Source organism: Schistocerca piceifrons, chromosome 5 (genome assembly GCF_021461385.2).
Source record: "Schistocerca piceifrons isolate TAMUIC-IGC-003096 chromosome 5, iqSchPice1.1, whole genome shotgun sequence".
NCBI lineage: Eukaryota > Metazoa > Arthropoda > Insecta > Orthoptera > Acrididae > Schistocerca > Schistocerca piceifrons.
The window spans coordinates 666,321,975-666,343,453 of record NC_060142.1 but is presented as its reverse complement, the minus strand read 5'-3'; the positions used below and the strand labels follow the sequence as shown (position 1 = coordinate 666,343,453).

Genomic DNA, 21,479 nt, shown 5'->3' with positions numbered 1-21,479 from the left:
GTAGTGTGCCTCCACAGCCAAAAACATAGTCTGCATTCCCATTCCTGTAGAGGAGCTGCACTGACTTAACCGTAGTATGTCTTTATGGCAAGGGTGAGGACTTTTGTTGATGTGGGATTGCCCACTTAATATGGCGCCAGTGAGAGGACAAATAGATAACTTATCTCCCTCACCGATCCTGTGGGACACAAACAAGATTTGAGTGGAAACATCTTTTCCTAATGATCAATACCATATTCGGTTTTTAATGAAAATTATACATTGTAATCACATAAATATTTGGGCATCACTGTCCGATAGTCCTATCTTTCCACAACACATTAGTAGTTTCAGAATATCAAATACAACTAATTTATTGGAAGAGATTTGCATATTAAGTCTGTGCACATATATACATCTGATAAACCTGTGATTGTGGTCATTTGATTTATAATTTCATCAGTTGTTAGAATCTGTGAATAGAATTTAGTTGCACTAATTCACAATGTGATGTGGAAACGTTTGCGATTTACAAGCTGGCACACAAATGTCACCCAAAAAAATAATTTTTATGCAGGGGTAAAGGAGCTCTAAAGACCCATCCACTCCTTAACACTAGAACCACTGATATTTGGACATACCTAGAACCGCGGCTGGGTCACTAATGACCCGCAATCTTTTCCTTTATTTCCCCTATGTCAATGGCTTATTGTTACTGCCAATGAATCTATAGCTAGAAGCACTAGGAAATTTAGAATGAAATTAACAAAAATAAATAAGGTTTACACAAATTACAATTTTATATTTTAAAACTTACATGTATTTGCTGAGTGTTTTTACTGGCTACCATTACATAATGAACACAAATAATAGTCTTTTGATGTACATTTGTTGCACACAGTTTTCTTGCAGATGTGACACTTTACAAATGATTTGTTTCCTTCACAGTTAGATTTTACAAGGCAACATGTTTGCTTTTTTTATCTGTCAGGAATTTCTTCAGGTCTGACATGGATGCTAGTCTTTCTAGTTGCTGCGTACTTCTCAGCAAGCTCCTCCCCCAGCTGCAGGATGAAATCCCTGCGGTTCAATTTTTTATCATTTAGAGAATCGAAAAATACCCACACATTTATCCTAGCCAAATCCAGCAAGTTGTAAAATGTGTGAACAGGCCAACGTCTCGATGGTGCTTTGACAGAGTATTTGCGAGCCATTTGGTCGACCACGTTTAGAGCAGTTATAAAATGAAACTGTATCTGGCTTCTTTTTTATACCATCCTCAATCATCACATAAGGATGCATAGTGCTCAGAATCAGGATCTTGTTGCTCTTACCCTGATAAACAGTCAGTGTGGTATCATCTTTTTTCAACAATACTGTGATGTATAACTGTTCTCTTGCCTTCTTAATACAGACTGGTATTTCCCTGCGAGATCGATTTATTGTGTGCACAAGACTCATAGAATTAGCTTTCAGTGTCTCAGAGAGCGCTAAGGAGGTGAAAAAATTGTCACATGTGACATTTATTTCTTTGTTGAGGTAAGGTTGCATCAATTTTTTTTTTCAACAAAGTCACCAAGATGCTCATCACTCCGCCTAGTGTCATCCTTTCCTAGATAAGGGATAGCATTCACAATATATTTTGAGTCTTTATCTACCGCCATCCAATACTTTTGCCCATATTTGTCCGGTTTTGAGGCCATAAACTGCGTGAATCTGCAACGGCACTTTGAAGGAAAAAGCTGTTCGTTGATTGTTATATATGGACCCAGTATTTAGCTAGACTGTGCATTAGCAATGAACTCACTCCAGATTTCTGATACCAAAGCAAACTTGTCTTCTCTTAGTCGTTCTGATCTTGTGGATCTAATGTCAAATCTGAGATAATACATTATCTTTCTGAATATGTCATGAGCCATTGTTGATTTCACAAAATTATTTCCCCACTTCACTGACCACAATGTGTCTAGTTCTAAGCTCTTAGCTCCAATAGCACCATGGACGTACAATATAGGTATAAAAGCTTCCAGTTCTTCAATTTTTATAGTCCACTCATCTGAGCTCAGTACACAACGTGCTTCAGTTTCTGTACATTTTACAGTATGTTTCAAACTTTTGTCCGTTATCATTAGATGCCATGCACTGCAACAGGTCTCATTCACATTTCGTTTTGCTTGCGGAGATGGTCCTGTCCTATCAAAATGGTTCAAATGGCCCTGAGCACTATGGGACTTTACATCTTAGGTCATCAGTCCCCTAGAACTTAGAACTACTTAAACCTAACTAACCTAAGGACATCACACACATCCATGCCCGAGGCAGGATTCAAACCTGCGACCGTAGCAGTCCCGCGGTTCCGGACTGCAGCGCCTAGAACCGCACGGCCACCGTGGCCGGCCTGTCCTATCTTTGAAAACATTCTGTTGTCCATATCTTCCAGCTGAACAGTCACCTATTACTCCAACTTTCCAGGTTGTTCCATCGGGTGCTACAATATCGCTACCTGAAGGAAACTGAAGTAGTCCAGAACCCTGGGCATTTTGTTGTCCACGCCGACCTTGAGGACGTCCACTTCCTTGAGTTGACTTAGTCTAGTGTGGCAGCTGTTCCTGTAATAGTAGTTATACATATTAGAAAGCGATTTAATATTGAATATATTGTGTAATATTAGAACAAAAAACACCTTCATAAATGTAATATATAACTTGTAAAAATTCAACACGAAACAAAGTATAAACATAAGTGTTACAATTTAAATTAGTGTCTACGCAACATACACATAAACAAAAATTATTATAAAACAAATACATAAACAAGCATACCTTTCTCATCAGCATTCAGTAGAACCTTCTCAGGAGTAACATCGTCTTCTGATGAAGAATCCGGAACTATTGGTGATGGAAATTCTTCCTCAGATAAAGACTCCAGCAGTTCGCCCTCAGATTCATTATCTAAAATCTCATTTAGAGCATTTATAATGTCCTCTGCTGTGCGTAGAATAGAAATTTGGCCATAATATATTCATAAGTTACAAGCACTATCTACACAGACAGAATGCACTACGAAACCCGTTTTCATGGCACAAAACTCTGGGTACGCAATATCTGCATACAAGGTCAGACTCGTTTGAACCTCTCTCCCTCTCGTCCCCTGCTGAAAACTGGAACGTCGCCCGGAAGTGAAGTAAAAATGAGTTTTGCGATTGTTGACCAAACACACTCTAACAATAGGCATGAAGCTACATGAAAAATACAATTGTTATAGCGAGTGCGCTAGGCGGATCAGAACTGACCCTTCCGCAGTTCTAGGTGAATCTTCATATTTTTCTTTTGTGTTTTCGCCATAAAATGTGAAATGAAGTATAATCACTAATTACCTTATTTCATAAAAAGTCACAGAAATGTAATGCTCTAGGCAGTAATACAAAAAAGTGACAAACAAAGGAATTATCAAGTGGGTCACGAGTGACCCAGCTGCGGTTCTAGTGTTAATAGGAACTTTGAAAGGTGAAGACACTATCACCAGTGTCAGAGAGGGTCAAAACACCTTGAGGGTCAGTGCCCTTGTGGCAGAGACAATTAAAAGCTGCAGTACCAGACCACCACACCATCTTGCTCATTGAGGACTTAGACGTAAGTATCTATGGCAACCAGAGACTTTAAACAGTCAGTCTCATTTGCTTCTTCAGCTCTGTAGGACCTTTAATTATTACTGTTTGCACACCATTCAGACTATTTTAATTTACCTGAATCCCATAAGGACTTTGTAGTCCAGCACAAACATTTCAGCATGTCATGGATGAGATAAAACAACAATTCAAGTCTCACATATTTAAGGCACTAGAAATACCCCTGGGAATGCACACCTGAAGTTCTCTCTCATGTGGTCTCTAAACACTGGCAGAAACTCTGTGGATTGTCCTTTGTTCATTAGTCAGCTCTTGTCAAAGGTGAGTTATGAACTAGCACATATTCACTATCATTTATTTGCAAATTTGTTTAAGTCATTCAGTCTAAGTTCAGTTCACACGTTATCAGACTTCCACCAATAAAAACTAGAGTCTGCAATGTAAACTCTGTAAACTAAACCCAATATACTGATTAGTGTGCAGTTCATTTATTGCATTTTGGGTCAGCTACTCAGTTTCCATATTGACATCAATTGGTGCCACTACATCCCTTTCCACCCCAGCAGCAACCAACATGGGAGAAAAACATAGGTGATCCCATGGCTAGATGGTGGGTGGATTGGTTTTGATGGGCACCACAGCTGAATGCGCAGACAGTACAATTCCCGATGGGACTGCAGGGACAACCAGGGATGGAGAAAGAGGTGATTTCTGGGCAGAATTGTGGGGGCAAAGTTGAGTTTGTTAGCACCACAGAAGACTGTAGGCAGAGGACACTGTATAAGTCATAAATCTGTGACAGACAGAGATTGTCAAGCAGATCCAGGTTGGGTGCAAACTTTAGGGCTCCTACCATGGACACCCATCTGAAAGAGTCCTCAACAGTGACATGTACTGGCGGTGGTGCAATAGGTCCTAGTTGGTGTTGTTGAGGAAAGCCATTAAGTTGCTCCACTGGATTGTGGCATTCAATCAGAGTGTCTTGTAAGTAGCTAGAAAACCACAGAGCACATTAGGTGTGGCATCGGACGTCATTTCCTTGTGGGTGGCAGCTGCAGTATAATGTCCCATTTGTTTGAATCTGTTGGCTGAGTAGTTCAGTACTGAATATGTCAAGGATGGTTGCATGAAAAAAGATATGCACAAGTTGCATTTTCGTCCTTTTGCTGCCAGCCTCTGGAACCACAGCTTGCGGTTGTGGAGGTGGTCCTCTGGGGTTGCATGTGTAACCAAAGTATCACCAAGGAATGTAGCAAAGTTATGAATACCTTTTAGTGATTGATCTATAAAATACTGGAATACATCAGTGATTGAGAAGATTTCGAAAGGCAACCAATTCAACGGTAGAGGTTGTATGGTAAGCTCGTCATCCTGCATCCAAGAGAATTTGAAAATATGCCTGTGAGCTTTATTGTACTGAATATGGTGCTGTGACTCAATTTTCCAAAGAGTTTGTCCAGAGTTGTTAGGGAATAAGTTTTCAGTCCTGACTGTGCACTTACCATTACTTCGGAATCTCCACAAAGTCTTTAGTTGGAATCTCCACAAAGTCTTTAGTTTTCATTGGGTTTCGGTACTCTTTATCAGTGGGTTGACCCACTAGAATAGACATTAACATGTCTTCATTAGTGAGTCTGTCCAGTTCTTTTTTAAGATTTCCTTTACAGACAAGACAGATGTACAGGACAAGCTTTAATAAAGTGCGGGGCAGCCATTACCTTAAGAGTAATGTTAACTTCAAAGTCAGTTGCCTTCCCTAATCCAGGTGAGAAAATTTGAGCATATCTATCATAGAAAGTCTTAGGGCAGTACAAGTCAATTTGGATTGCATAGTATGTAATGTTTCATGAACCATAAATCCAAAAGAGTGGAAAGAGTCTATACCAAAACATTGTACACTTTGGTGTCACTGTCACAAGGAAATTTACTGGATGGGTGACTTAATTGTGAGTAAAACTTGAAGTCATTCCAGCAAGAGCACATGATTGCATACATAGTCCCAGAGGTTTGTTTCATCAATCTGTGAGGGTGGCGACCCTAAACTACACTAAGTGGATATTTCTTATGTATACTGTTCTGCAGCCTCAATAAATTGTCTGAAATGCCTACTATTGTAATACAATCCATCACAGCTGCTTTGTTATTTATTTATTTACATAGTTTACGCCCATACTGGAGCACTAAAATCAAACATAATACAACAGAGTCTACAATAATTAAGTTTAAGTCTTAGCAGTCAGCAATTTCTTCGTTTCCCAAAACTTCTTCATTCGCTGTGATCTGGCTGCTCGTTCTTCTGCAGATATGACATACTTCTTCCATTCTGATGGTTTGAATGCCAGCTGTGTGTATTTGTTCTTCAGAAGCAGTTTCTCTTCTCTTTGTTGAATTTGGTGTGTGGTGATGTCCAGTTCATCCAGATCACTTTGTACTTCTTTAAACCAGATGTTTTTGGTTTTACTGTTCCAGAAGTAGTCAAAAAGCTGCTTCAGGATTCTAGTATTTGGTAGGCGAGATATGTGGATGAAAAATGCAATCCTTCTTTTCTGCATTGTATCAATAATGGATTCACTTTCTTTATACACTTCTGAATTGGGCAAAAGTCTCCACTGTCCATTAACTTGGTGTTTCTTACTGGTAATTGTTCGGAGTATTCTTCTATCAACTTTCTGCAATTTGTCAGTTGTTGCTTGAGTATTTAGTCTGAATAGTGTTTCACTTGCATATTTTGCTTCCAGTTTAACAATGGAGGAGTAATGTCGAAATTTAGCGTTTATTGAGAGAGATCGTTTTTTGTAGGTTGCCACATGGTTCTCTGCACTCGCTGAAGTTTTAATGTTCTACTATCTATTGATGCTCTTTCATTAAAATTCCAGGTAATAACTCACCAAGATATTGAAACTTTTCTACTATCAAAATTTTTTGATCATTATGATTCGTCAACTGGGAAGCTGGGCATCATTTCTGTTTTCTCAAATGAAATTTGCAATCCAACCTTTGCCGCTAATCGTTCTAGTTGTTCTATCTGAACCTTTGCTTCATCAATATTGTTTGCCAACAGTGCCAAATCATCTGCAAATGCAAGGTAGTTAAGTTGAATCTTTCTTCCAACCTTAACAGATGGTGGGCATGTCTTGTTCCATTCACGCATGATTTTCTCCAGCACACAATTGAACAATAAAGGAGACAATCCATGGACTTGTTGAAGGCCAGTATGAATCTCAAAAGGTTCAGAGAATTCATTTCTGAACCTTACTCTAGCTTTAGTATTTCGAAGGGTGACTGCAACAAGGTTGACAAGTTTCTGATGTAAACCAAATTCTGTAAGAATTGACAGTAGAGATTCACGATGGATACTATCGTAGGCTTTTTTAAAATTGACAAACGTCATCACTAGTTTCTTGTCCCTGACCCTTTGATGTTTCATTATCCATTTGAGACTAATAATTTGATCAGAACAGCTTTGTCCTGTACGAAAGCCTCCTTGATATTTGCCTAGTTCACCATCAAGCTGTTCATGAATTCTGAAATACAGAACCTTGGAAAAGTAATATCCAGCAGGGATATACCCCTATAATTATTTGGATCCAATCTATCTCCTTTTTTGTGTAGTGGATGGATTATTGCAACATTCCATTCCTCTGGTAACTTCTCAGTATTCCAAATGTCAGTAAGATGTTTGTGTAAGTTCAGAATAATTGTACAGCTGCTTTGTTATATATTTTATTTGCTGCAACCGCTTTTGAGTGACGGCCCATTCTCAGCCAATATGTTACAAGATAATTTTTCAAAAATAACATATAAGATCTTCTAACGTACCTCTTGAGAATGAGTTGTTCCTCAAAACCAGTAGTGCCAAATAAAATTTAAATAAGCAATTCTCGTGGATCATATTACAGCAGTATCCAATTCATACAATTAAGTAAGTGGTTTTGTTTAGCAAGGACTAAGAAGCAGCAGTATCAAGGAAAAACTTCACTGAGTGTTTGTCTACAAACACATCTAACTACATTTGTTGGGTTGCATATTAAGAAGTCTGTACTTCCATAGATTTACGACTCACTTGGCACACTTCCACAGGTTGGTGCATATGTGCATCAAAACTGCTTCAACATACCTTTAGCAAGCGTCCGATTTTGTCACACCTGTGGCCTGCTGTGTCCTAATGAGGGCACACGCAGACTGCCAAAATGTTTTCTGTAATCATGAATAAACTCTGAGCTACATGGAAAGTTTCATTGGCTTCAGCTATTCACATTACTTCCATCAGAGAAGGATTGGATTTCCTCTGTGCATTTTCCTCACCTCTGGATCTAGAACTAGACACACAACAGGATCCCTGATTAATGCGTCTGCATAGTTCTCCCCACACAAACATTTAAAATTTCAATATCTGTAGGTCAGCAGTCTGGTCTACATAAGGTTGACTGGGGCCATTTTTCCACTGCCAAAGTTTTACATACCTGCAAAAATGTGTTTCTTTGCCTAAAAATGTTCTAACGGTAAAGAAAATATCCTAGGCAACAAGTTCCACTGGATTCATTAACAGCTCTAGTTTCTGTATTAGATAATACGGTTTGGGATGTCTTGTCAAGAACATGACCTTTTGTCTTTCCATGTCAGAAATTTTGCATGTCATAAACTATAACTGCATTGCTGGCAGTAAGCATCCTACTATTAACTTTGCTCATTAAATTGTGGAAAATCCATAGACAGTGAGTGTCATGGAAGATGTACCTGTTACACTCGCTAACACTTGCAGTGCCTGTAATATTACTGCCACTAGCATGTGAGAACACTCTGCAGTTTGCAGTAGTAGTCATTGTAGTTCTTCCAAAGTTTAAAAGAATCACTCTCTTATTTAATTGCAAAAATGTTCAAAGTCCAATTTGCGTGTCACAGCTCCCAAATTGTTGCCACTTTTGTAAAGGCAGTTAGACACAGACTAGCGGGGACTCACCACGATTTATTCGCCAGTTTGAGATTTGTTACTGTATACTTCTATAGCTGTATAAGTTGTCTTAGGGAAACCAATCCAATTCAATTCCAGGTTAATGCAGTGTCACCGTTCTCCTAATAACAACCAGAGTCCACAATGTAAACACCATAAACCAGACTATATACCAATGGGCACACAGTTCTCTGGTAGCATAAAACTGACAAAGACCGGCCCCGGGCCAGTTTATATGTAGGAGTGTGGTGTGGTATTATCATCAGGTGCTCCAGATGATAAATATAATTTGGTTGTTGGTGCCAGGGCAGTCAACAGTAGTATTGTGGCATCTATTCAGTTTCCATAGTGATGTCAGGTGGTGCCACTGCAGCTGCATTAGCAATATTCCTTTGTACAGCAGTATCTGTAGTAGGTTACAGAAGTCCTGTAAAGACATCAGTTTATCAGGGCACTTGATTACTGCTACTAAATCTGTTTTTGATTTGATCTACTTTTTATCACTTTCATTTTCTCATTTTGTTTTTCTTCATTCTAAAACTAATGCATCAACCATAATTTCCTCTTCTCTTCCATATATAACATACTTTGCTTGTGAGCAGTAACAACTTATTTCAATCTGCATCAGCTAATTGTGGTACATAATTGTAATGTATACTGAAATTTACTTTGGCATACTTGAAGAATTTTCTGAAATGTATGTTCAATTCTTACTCCAAATCCATTCAGTTACAAAAGAATTTGGCATTTCTGGTTTTTGCTAGAGTGGTAGTAAGTTATAACTGACTTACAAAACATGAATTAGATTGTTTAGTTACAATATCACATAATTACGTCAGATACTTCACTTGCTGTTACAAATACAAGGTGTGATCAAAAGATAATGGGAATTTTTGTTTTTCTTAAAGAATCTTTATTTATTTATCAACATCAAGTTTGTCCCCTTCAAAGTAATCCCCTCAGATTTAATACACTTGTGCCGGTGATTTTTACAATGTTGGAAGCATTTCTGGAACTCACTTTTTGTTATGGTGTTCAGCTCCTTCAGAAATTCTCTTTTTATCTTATCAATGGTGGCAAAATGACATCCTTTCATGGATTTCTTGAGCCTGGGGAATAGACAGAACTTGCAGGGGACCACGTCTGGCAAATACGGTGGCTAAGGGATCATAATGGTTTTGTTTTCTCCCAAAAAATAGCAAACAAGCATTGAGGTATAAACATTATTATGAAGCAATTTCCACGAGTTGTTTTGCTACAATTCTGGTCATTTTCTTCGGATTGCTTCACACAAATGGCACATAACTTCCAGGTAGTATTCCTGATTGATAATATGACCATAAGGCAGCAATTCGTGATGCACTATCCCATTGTATTCAAAGAAAACATTGAGAACATCCTTTACTTGTGATCAAACAAGTCATATGTTTTTTAGTCATGGCTCTTCAGGCAGCTTCGATGCCATACCCATATACCCTTGTTTTCTTAGCTGGTCTGCCATGCACCTCACAGTGGATTGCATGGTCTAGATGTAGATGTACCTATAACCTTGTTTAGAAGTACTGGATCAATGTTGACTTCATTCACCAGTTACTGAGTAATGTCTACATTGCTTGTGATCAAAATTCAACATTTTATGCCCATTGAAAAAATTGATTGTGTCTTCTTGACCCTCTTTGAAACAATTATACCACTTGTAAACTCCTGTCTTACTCGTAGTAGACTCGTCAAAAGCCACTGTCAACATTTCGAATGATGTGCTGCATTTCATTCCATTTTTCAAGCAAAATTTAATACAAATTCTTTGATCCATCTTTTTCGAAAGTAAAACTTTGCCAAGCACTCGAAAACACATATAACCTTTTGAGCTGCCAACAGTAAACTAAATACTCAAATCAGCAGAAAAGGCAAACATACTTCGGGAACATATGTACTAACAGTGTAAATTTGTTTTTTGAAAATTGGATGTGTGAAAGCCCAAGAAGTTAAAAAATTCTCGTTACTTTTCGGTCACACCTCAGAGAATACCCCTGTGATAGTGTGTGCCTAGCAGTGGAAATATTACCAAAGATATGTAATCGAAGACACTCAAACATAATACAAACAATGGAAAATCCAGGATGGAATGTGAGAATCTTTTTTGTTGTGCCTACCTGCGACTCAGCATCTCCGCTATATTGGTGAGTAGAAACATAACACAAACACACATATGCACACACAAAATGACAGAGATAAACAGCATAGCAAGCCATGCAGTGTGGCACTGCTTATAATTTCTCTACTTAACTTCTTCACTTAGATTGTAAGCTAACCAAAGTTTTTGTAGTCTTTATTAGTCAGCACACCTCATGTTATATAGATAACTACATTTTCAGCTATCTTCTCAATGCAATAGAAGAATAATTCAATCAGAACATCATCTCCATTCATCCTCTCTTTTAACATACATTCTCACCTCAGGAATTTACCAACATTCCGTAACGAGAAGAAGAAACTAAGTATGAATAAGGAGCGTATAAAAGACTGTGCAAAGTACAGGTTTTACCATTGTTGTGACTTCTTTCTACTTGTTTATTATATTGAATGTACAATAGGCAGTTATATTTTATCCTCTTCAGTGATTCCACCAGCTTTGCAAAAAATTTTTATTGATGAAATGTTATATTTTACAGTAAAGTCGCAATGCGTACAAAGGTTTTTTTAATGCTTATGGACTGTTCCAGAGAGTGAAATACAATTTCAAGAATTATTCAAGTGAACTGAAGGGCACAGTAGCAGAAATTGTTAGAGGGCCAGTTATGCCCTCTGAATCCCAAATATGGCGAAATGAGAAACTTCTTATTCCACCAGTTGTAACTTCTCAGTTGCTGAGTGGGAACCTCATTAATGTTGATTACAAGATGTGTGTAAGTCATACTTTTTTCCCTGCGGTAATATTAATGTTTAACTGTAAATCAGAGTATACAAATTAATCATTTGAACTTTATCATCAGATATGCATGTGTCATGTCATATATATGTGGGAACCTCATTAATGTTGATCACAAGGTGTGTGTAAGCCATATTTTTTTGCCTGTAGTAGTATTACTGTCTGATGTTGAGTTGGAAGTCATGATGAACAAACTAATCTTTTGAACTTTTCCATCAGATGTCCATGTCTCTACATGTCTCATATCATATCTCTCTCTCTATCTCTCTCTCTCTCTCTCTCTCTCTCTCTCTCTTTCTCTCTCTCAGCTGAAATGAAATGACTTACTGAGGACTCATCTCTTTTATCTGAAGAGTATCACTGAAGCCTTGACAAAGATAAATACGTATCACTGCTTTAGGATTTGAACACAGATCCTCCTGAATACAAGACAAGCATTTTGCAAATGTGCTACCTCACCCATTAATTTACAAATTCTGCAGAAGAAACATGGGGCCAAATTTGGCTGGCTGGTACACAGATTTTCTGTATTTAGAAGTTTCAGCATAGTTACATGTTTTCATTGTGAGACATTGCATCAAATCACTAAGATATCCTCCTTTTAAGCAGGTGAAATGGTAGTCATCAGGCTATGTATACCGAATGATAGTGAAGCTCATGCTTTGAGCTGATATCCAGAACTAACAGGTGTACTGGTTGTTGGTTAGAGATGAAGCCTTAAGGAAATACTTCATTTTGTAGCAGAAGATTTTCTTTGTTGAATTATTCAAAAAGAAGTGGATTCCTTGGTAGATGATAAATGTGGTACACAAAAAAGAAGATCACATGGAGGTAACAAGTGCAGATCTCATAGGGTAGTTGAATTCCTAATAGCTGGTCATTAACATTCAAAAATCATACCTTAAATGTACCAGTCAGATAAATACCTCAAAATAGAATATTTTCTTCTAGTTGGAGGTTAGATACTCACTCGCCATTGGAATGAATACTTTGTGTTACAAAATATCAGAACACTCATCTTAAGATTTAGTTTTAGTCTGTCTGGTGATATTATGCACATTTGAATTGTAAAAATTAGATGTAATTAGCAAGTCTGTTATTAGTTCTAAGTGGGAAGTGTGTTAAAAGTATATAACAGACCCATGTTGTCAGTCGGAGTTGTGGAAACTTTATAAAAGTCTTGTAGTACTTAGCAGAAATTTTCCAGTTATCCTGTAACCATATGGAGTGATGACAGTTTGTTAGAAACATGCATAATTACATATTTGCTTCAGTAATCAGGATAAATATTTCAGTGAAATTAGCAAATGTCAGTTATAATTGAAAGATAACCACTCACCAAGTAGAACTGTTTAGAGGTGGAAGTACATATGAGAAAGCAATTTAGAGACATCAGTCTAGTAGCAGTTAGTACTCCATTTTACTGTGATGATACTGCCAGCAGATCATGATATGGACTATTTACTCCACAAGACACTGAAAACATTGGGAAGATGGATCCGTGGTCACTAAACAACCGTCACACATCCCACGAAGATGGCCAGCGCTGGATGGACGGGATTGGTTAGGTTGCTTTGAGAGACCATAGAAGCAATTGTTTGTTCCTTTAACAATTTCGGCAAATTTGAAAGTGGAAGGGTGGTAAGTGCCTTTCTGAAAGGTACACATCAGTGGTGGTGCCAATAAATAGATTCACATGATTGGCCAATATGTTTTTTGTATCATTCACCAGATTGAATATCAGTGGCCTCATTTCATTCCTTGTAAGCATTCTCGTGGGAGAATACCTTCTCCGCTTGTGTGAACAGTGCCCCGTTGGCAAGCAGTAGGTATCATGTGTTGTGGTTTTTAAAATACTCATACCCATTCATTGTACGTCCCAGTGTGTTCTGTGATTCATTGATCAGGAAACTATGCCCATGGTTGGATTTTTCCTGCACCCATGCTAGCCACTGTAGCTTGTCACATTGAGAAGATATGCAAGCATCACTGAGAAAATAAATACCACGTCGTGATATGAAATGGGAAACACAATATTCATTGGGGAAACATAAAAAATCTATTACATACATAAACCTTCCTTCACTTCTGTAAATGATCACCTCGTACATACCTGGTCACGAGCTTCAGAATTCCCATACTGTACTCTTCTGGTGCCAGTTCACTAAACCAGGTGTCTCATATCACCTAGCAACAGTTTGAAATTAATATTTATTGAGATTTAGCAGGAAATAAAACAGTGCATGTAACTCGACCATTACATTTACTTATCTTCCATTAGGTCATTATTTTGGTTATTTATTGCCTCTTGTAGTGCAGTAAAGAACTTTGTGTTACTTCTATCATATATTTCACTTGCCTAACTGTCCTACCTGCTTCATTACATCCTTAATTACATCATGCACTAAATTCTATTCTCTGGCCAGTTTCCTGTAACCCCTCTCCCCTTTTCTTACATGTCTCTCCAACATGCAAAAGAGCTTGGGCATTCAGAATGAGATTTTTCACTCTGTAGCTAAGTGTGTGCTGATATGAAACTTACTGGCAGATTAAAACTGCGTGCCGGACCTAGACTCGAACTCGGGAATATGGACAATGCGGAGATGAGGTACTGGCAGAATTGAAGCTTTGAGGGCGGTCATGAGCCGTGCTTGGGTAGCTCAGTTGGTAGAGCACTTGCCCCCCGAAAGGCAAAAGTCCCAAGTTCAACTCTTGGTCTGGCACACAGTTTTAATCTACCAATAAGTTTCTGAGCATTATTTTGTAATATAAGGTAAATAAAAGCAGTGAATAAAAGGTAAAACCATCGATAACCACAGGTTTCTATCGGGTAGAGCACCTAGAATTTTGAATGCAGTACTACAAGTGTTAGATACGGTTCAGATGGCTTAGTTTAAGTTAATGTCTTCAAACAGAAACGAAGTGTAGAGACAGTAAACTGGGACAAGTGTTGTCAATGCTAGTGGGTTACTTGGTAATTGCTTGTGGAACATTAGTAACTGTCTGTTTTTCCATTGACGAAGGAGCACTGACAGTATGTGGAGTGTAAGGGCTGCCTTTTTAAAGTTTTTACAAAAGCAGTGGGAGAAAAATTTTTGTACATATTGTTTCTCATAATATTCACCTTTATAATTTGTACATATTTCCATATGTTTGAAGCAATTATAGAAACTTTTTTTTAAGTTTTGTTGTTGGTATCTCAAAAACTCTGTTTTGAAAGGATTCAGCAGCTCCTTGGGATGACGAAAATTACTGAAAATTGCTGCCCACACATTTTGTGCCTGAGATGTGGGGGCAAAAAGAAGTCTGACTATAAAACAGGGGATTATGGGCAATGAGAGATTAATCTGATGTTTTTCTTCCCTAAAGAATCAAATATCTGATATTCTCTGTGACAGCGTTATCATGATGAAGGATGATGTGTGATTTTCAGTTGTGTTCACCACTTTCTTCAGTTAACTTGTAGAAAACGTTGTTGTATACCATTTACCATTAACTGTTCTTCCATCCTCTAAATCCCCTACCTGCCCAGCCATCCAGATTTAGGTTTTCCATGATTTCCCTAAATCATTCCAGGCAAATGCTGGGATGGACACAGCTGATTTCTTTCCGAGCCCTTGACACAATCTGAGCTTTCGCTCCATCTCTAATGACCTCGATGTCAATGGGACGTTAAACCCAATCTCCCTTCCTTCCTTTCTAAACCCACTATCATGACATGTTCAGTGTACCTAGGAAAGAACTGGTGGTTTTCTTGGAATTTCTTCATGAACTAACCACTTTTGTTGCTTTCAGTTCTTTGTGGAATTTGCGACATAGCAGGTAGATTCTCTCCAACAGTTATGTTTCTCTACTCCTATTAATAACCAAATTTTTATCTCATTTTAAGTACATTTATCTTACGTAAAAACCTCATGTTCTTATTGAAACTGAATTTCACTGGAATCCATTATTCAGATTCTTATTTTGAATATATTGATCCCATTGATACCTTTATTGTAACAATACAGATTCAGACTCTTTATTGGTCATTCAGCATTATTACAAGCGATAGACTTCGTCAGTTCACTTAACTTATTAATTTTACAAAATAAATTTTTACATATTTAAGTTGATATTGGGCATTTCTAAAAATTCTTCTAATGAATAGAATGGATTAGTTAGCAAGAAGTTATGTTCATTTTCTTTAAATAATTTGTCAGGCTTGATTGACACATTCTTAGACAGTTTCTTATATATTTTAATTGCCATATATTTATGACTTGTTAGTTGTAGCTAATCTATTTTGTGGCAACAGCAGAGAAGTACAGGTTCCTGTACAGTAGTCATGCCTTTGATTTGTTACACTTAAAATAGGTAGTTCAGCATGTATGTAGTTAACGCTGTCAAGAATATATAAATTAATAACTGTTAAAATTCTATATTTAATGAACAATGGTTTACAATGTGTCCTATTATCTACCTTAGCCATTACTCTGATTGCTTTCTTCTGGATCACCATAATTTCATTTATTTTTCTGCTGTTTCCCCATATCTTAAAACAAATTGAAAAAAGGGAAAGTACGCTGTCCTTACCTACTCAAATGTCACACAGCACATCAGTCTCTTCAACAAATATATAACTCTTGACAACCTAACCACTATGTGATCAACATGAGAGTTCCATGTTAGACTGTTGTCAAGTATGATACCTAAAAATTTTGCCTTTTGTTTTTCTATTTTTGTAGTCTTTGATAGACTGAACCACATATGCTGGGTCTTTTCCTCATTTAATGGTAGACCATTTGCACTAAACCATGATGTTGCATTTTCTTTTGCCAATTTTATACCACTTACAAGGTTATCAAATACATGGTTTACAAATAGAAAAGTTGTATCATCTGCTTACGTATACATCTTTACGTCTATATTTCCTGGTAAGTCATTTATGTGTACAAGGAAGAGAAGTGGTCCCAATTTAGATCCCTGCGGCACTTGGTGTTGAACCTTGAGTGTGTTTGACAGATGACTTCCTGAACTCACCACCTGTTTCCTTTTATTGAGGTATGATTTGATGAGTTTTAAACTTTTATCACATATTCCATAGTACTCAAGTGTAGAGAGCTAAAGTGAGTGGTCAACACAGTCAAAGGCTTTACTCAGATCACATAAGGTTACCTGTGTGTGAGCATGGTCCTCGAATGCTGCTAAAATTCTCTGACTAAGAGCTCTATGGCATTTATAGCCGACCTTCCTTTTCGGCATGTTGATTAATATTACAGCTAACAGTTGCTCTGTGTATCACTTATGATGCACCATCTGTATAATTCTTTTGACTTGTAACGTGTGTAGTCAAGAGAGGCTTGTTTCCATTATTGTTCAGAGGTGTACGAATAAAGTGATATTTGTTTTACTTGGATCAGTTTCATGTATTACCTTGTTACTACAGTTACATGAGTGACAATTTTTGTTGTTGTAATGAAAATGTGTTGTTTCTACAACAAACATTTTTCACCTTTTATTTCCTAACTGGAAATAAAAATAATACTGTTTGAATTTTTGTTCTTTAAATTGAATATAACTCAGTGAAGTTTGCCCCAATATGAAAAATTTCAAAGTAGCTTGGAAAGCAAAGTCCTATATCACATTTTTCACTGCACTACTGGTGTCTTGTATTACCACTTCCCAGATCCCACTTGCTTTGTTCTGCACAAACCCTACATATCCTCTGAGACCATCTTGACATTTTTATAACTTGAATCGATTATTTTAGGAAAATGTCTTCCCCTTACTCAGTTTATAGAAGAACTATTTTGAATGAAAGGAAGTTGATTCCACCAGGCCTTCTTTGCTCGCCAGAGGCTCTGCCATTTCAGTAATAAATTCAATAAATTTTGGTAGTAGGCCTCAACTTTTTATATAAAACCTTTGTAAATACAACTATCACCATGAAAATGTGAAACAAAATGTTTCTTCCACCACTTCATTTGCTTCTTCTCATAAGGGTAGTAACTCAATAACTGCCGATTCCTGTGGGCCACACCAGCCTTTTTATTATAATTCAAAATATAGGTGGGTTTCATCACCTCTTTCTTTCTCGATCTTTGTTCTGACATTGTCACTTCATGCAGTAATTTCATGTTTTGCCATCAAAAGAAATACATTCTTATGCCAGTCCATTGCACAAACAGCAAATGCTTTTAACATTGAAATGAAAGTTTTTTATTTCCCAGCTTCTGGGCAGTTAGGTTTTTTTTCAGTACTGTATTGTAATGTGATTTTTTTGAAAAGAAATACTTAGTTTGTAGCAAACATCAATTGAGTCACCTTGTGCTGTGTGTGACATTATGAGGCACTCTGCATGGCAACAAGGTGAATGTGAATGCTGCAAAGCAAGTAACACCAAATGTTGTCTGATTTCCTTGTGACATTGCCCCACTCACTCCTTTTATTTTGAATTTTTTTTTTAATTTTATTTATTCATTTTTACAAGTGCCATAGAGTACCCAATTCACAGATAACAGACATAGGGCAAACATTGGAAATCATTTACAAAGCTGATAAACTGTTGACATTGGTGATACATCAATTGTGTTTGTAGAATATAACCCCTGTGATGCAGGAGCTACATTGCTTGTCTCCAAAGTGTTCATAAAAATTTAAAGGGAAGAAAGATTGGAATAAACTGTCACCATGTGCCAAGGAAATGAAATTCGAAATCAGGTGTTAAATGGGGTCATTCAGAGAAAAGTACATAACTTGCTCAAAATGACAACAACCATCAAAAAGTACATAAAATTTCAGACTGCTTCTTCTCTTCCCAGTTGGAGGCCATGGATACAGGCAAACTGTTTTCAATAGATACAGCTGATGCAGAACGGGAAACTTCAGTCTGTAACAGGCACTGTGAGTTCCCTGTGCCACAGCAGATAATCCTTGGCCTCTTCTCCTCCTTGTGTTTGGCAACAGTCCTAGTTTTTAGGATTGAAAGCTCATCAAAGTGCAACATCTCTAAGGTCATAAGAATCCAGAGTGCAGCCTCCTCACTCTCTCAGCGGTTAGCTTGCAGTCAGATCATCCAACAGAGACATGCTTTATTTCTGGCATTCGCTGCCTTTCTGCTAGAAACAGTTTGCCTGCTCATTAATTTGAGCAGATTGCCTCTATGCCATTCATGCTCAGACATTATAAATTTTACTGACCAAATGCAATTACATTGTGCCTTAACTATACACCAACAGTACCAGTTGTGTGGTAGGAAATCACAGTAACTACCTCTACTGTCACTTCGATCACGAACTCATTTGTTCAGTACTCTCTCCAGCATGATAGAAACTATTCATGCACACACTGTCAGATCCATTACTAGTGTGGATTTGGTTTAACACTAGAATGGCCGAAGTTGTCAAAATGACCCTCATATTATTTTCTTTCATTGTCATATCCAGTTCACTTACTTTGTTAATGAAATCATATTACTTTTCCTAATTTTTTCTCCTCTTTACAGTGCTGTATTAGGATTTACAAAATATTTACATTTTCTTCAACATTTCATTCGATATACATGGAACAATGGAAGGAATCAGTTTGACCCCACTGTAGTTTCTCTTCTGAATATATGTAAATTATCCATCAAAGAAGTGGCAACATTCAGCAGCCATGCAGAGTGTTGCTGCTCATTGTTGCAACTTGACACATGTAAATTGCAGTCTACCGCAGCTTATATTTTATTATTTAGGAAGAAGGAGAGTCTCATCGAAAAGCAGGGTGCTGTGTCATCAATAGGCACACAATCAAAAGGTTTGGAGCTTGGCTAGCTTTCATAACTCACTTCCTTTTTCTAGCTGTAGGAAAGATGTGCACTCACACACACACACACACACACACACACACACACACACACATGGCTGTCTCGCTATATTGTGCTCAGTCGACTGCCAGCTCATACATGAATGTGAGTGGGTGGGTGTGTTTGTGTGCGTGTTTATCCTACAGCTAGAAAAAGGAAGTGCATTTTGAAAGCTAGCTAAGTTACATACCTTTTGTTTGTGTGCCTATCAACGACACAGCACATCTGCCTTTCGGTCAGTCAACTCCTTTATTCCTAAATAATTCATAATATTCAACTTTCTGTACATTATCACACAGTTTATATCATGTTATTCAGGTAGTTATCTTTGTCCACAAAACATATTTTGGAACATGTTTCATCAGTGTGGACTTTCTGATGAAGAAGTGTTACATCTCTTAGAGACTTCCAAAGTTCAGTCAGAAATTGACTTCACTGATGGAGGTGAAGATTATCTACCTGAGACAAGTGAAGATGATGACATTGTGAACAAGTGGCGACTAGTGGAAGAGGTGTCATATGCTGATCTACATCAATCATCACCTCTGTCATCACAGCAGGCACAGTTGGAAGCATCTACAAAGATGGTTTTGAGGGATGGAGCCATGTGGGAGATTGCCAATCTTTCATCTGCTGGAAGAAGGTCGGTTGTGAACATTCTGAAGGAGGGAGGAGATCCCACTCTCTGTGCTTGCCACTGAGTAAACAAGTGCCTTCTGTTGTATTTTGGATGAAGCAATGCTACATCGCATAAAGAAATACACAGAATCAAATGCTCAGAAAGTACTAAAAACAATGAACTGTGTCATTCGAAGAACTGGAGAAACTGATAGACTCCATATATGTTCATGATGTCAATTGTACAAAAAGTATGTCTGTGGGTGATCTCTGGCACACTCATGGGTCCCTGCTTTTATGAAGGACATTATTCCAAGGGACAGACTTCAGGAGCTTCTCAGATTTATCTGTTTCGATGAAAAATGTACCCAAGCTGAATGCCTGGTAGCCAACAAATTCGCTCTTCTATCTGAAATTTGGAGAAAGTTAATTGTAAACAGTATTTGTTCTTACTGGCCTGGAGAAAATAACCATTGACAAGCAACTATTACCAAGCAAAACAAGTTGCAGGTTCAATCAATTCATGTCCAACAAACCAGACAAATATGGTCTCAGACTCTGGTTGGCTGTTGAGACAAAGTACACATGCAGTGCTTTCCCATACATTATCAAGGAGGAGACGCATAGAGAGAAGCAACCACTTGGAGAGTACATCATTCTTCTTTTCTTGGAGCCATTTGCAAATTAAAGAAGAAATGTGATGACTGATAACTTCTTCACATCTCTTCATTTTACTAAGAAACTCAAAGAAAAGAAAACTTCGTTAGTTGGTTCAATGAACAAGATCTGTCATGAAATCCTGGATGAAGTAAGGAAGCCCAATGCTGAAATATACTCCACCATAATTCTGCACCATAATAGCAACACAGATAGCATCATGACTCTATACCAAGGGAAAAAGGATAAAAATATTCTTCTGAGCGCACTGCAAGCTGAAGTAGCAATAAGCATGAAGGAAAGAAGAAACCTGAAACCATAACATTCCACAATGCAACAAAGTGTGGGGTTGAAGTGGTTGATCAAATGACCTGTAAATGTACCACAAAGGTTGCATGTAGGAGATGAGCAATGTGGACATGGCAGCAATAAATGCGTGGGTCATTTACAACATAGTAATGAATAAGAAAATGGAAAGGAAGAAGTTCATACTTCAGCGGGCGAATGAGTTCAACAGAACAGAAGAACAAGAATCTCAGGCAAAGGAAGAGGATTCGGAACTGAAATTACCTAGAAAGTGGGGAAGTGTCCAATCAGCCTCTACAAAGGAACAAGACCAGCAAACAGTGTGTGAAGTGCCACAATACCGAGTGTGGATAATGTGCAAATGAAACAGAAATCAGCTTGTAAGAGCTGTAGCAGATTCCAGTGACTTGAGTGAAAAATAATACAAAGCTGTGTGTAGAACACATACGAGAGTAATATGGACCAAATATACTCACTGTGTCTAGAAGGTTGTACAAATAGTTCATAAATGAAAAGCTATAGTTTAGGAAACTTGTTAGCATTAGCCACAATAAATTTGAGAGACATTTTGTTGTTGAAATAA

General features: G+C 37.7%; 1 protein-coding gene across 1 annotated transcript in view; it reads left to right on the top strand.

The window, feature by feature from the left end:
• LOC124799187 (arrestin domain-containing protein 1-like) overlaps positions 1–21,479 on the top strand; it is a 90,010-nt gene that overhangs the window by 52,542 nt on the left and 15,989 nt on the right. Inside the window, exon 5 of the mRNA XM_047262723.1 lies at positions 11,282–11,464. Within this exon, the coding sequence (XP_047118679.1) occupies positions 11,282–11,464 (183 nt within the window). The remainder of the gene's footprint in view (positions 1–11,281; positions 11,465–21,479) is intronic.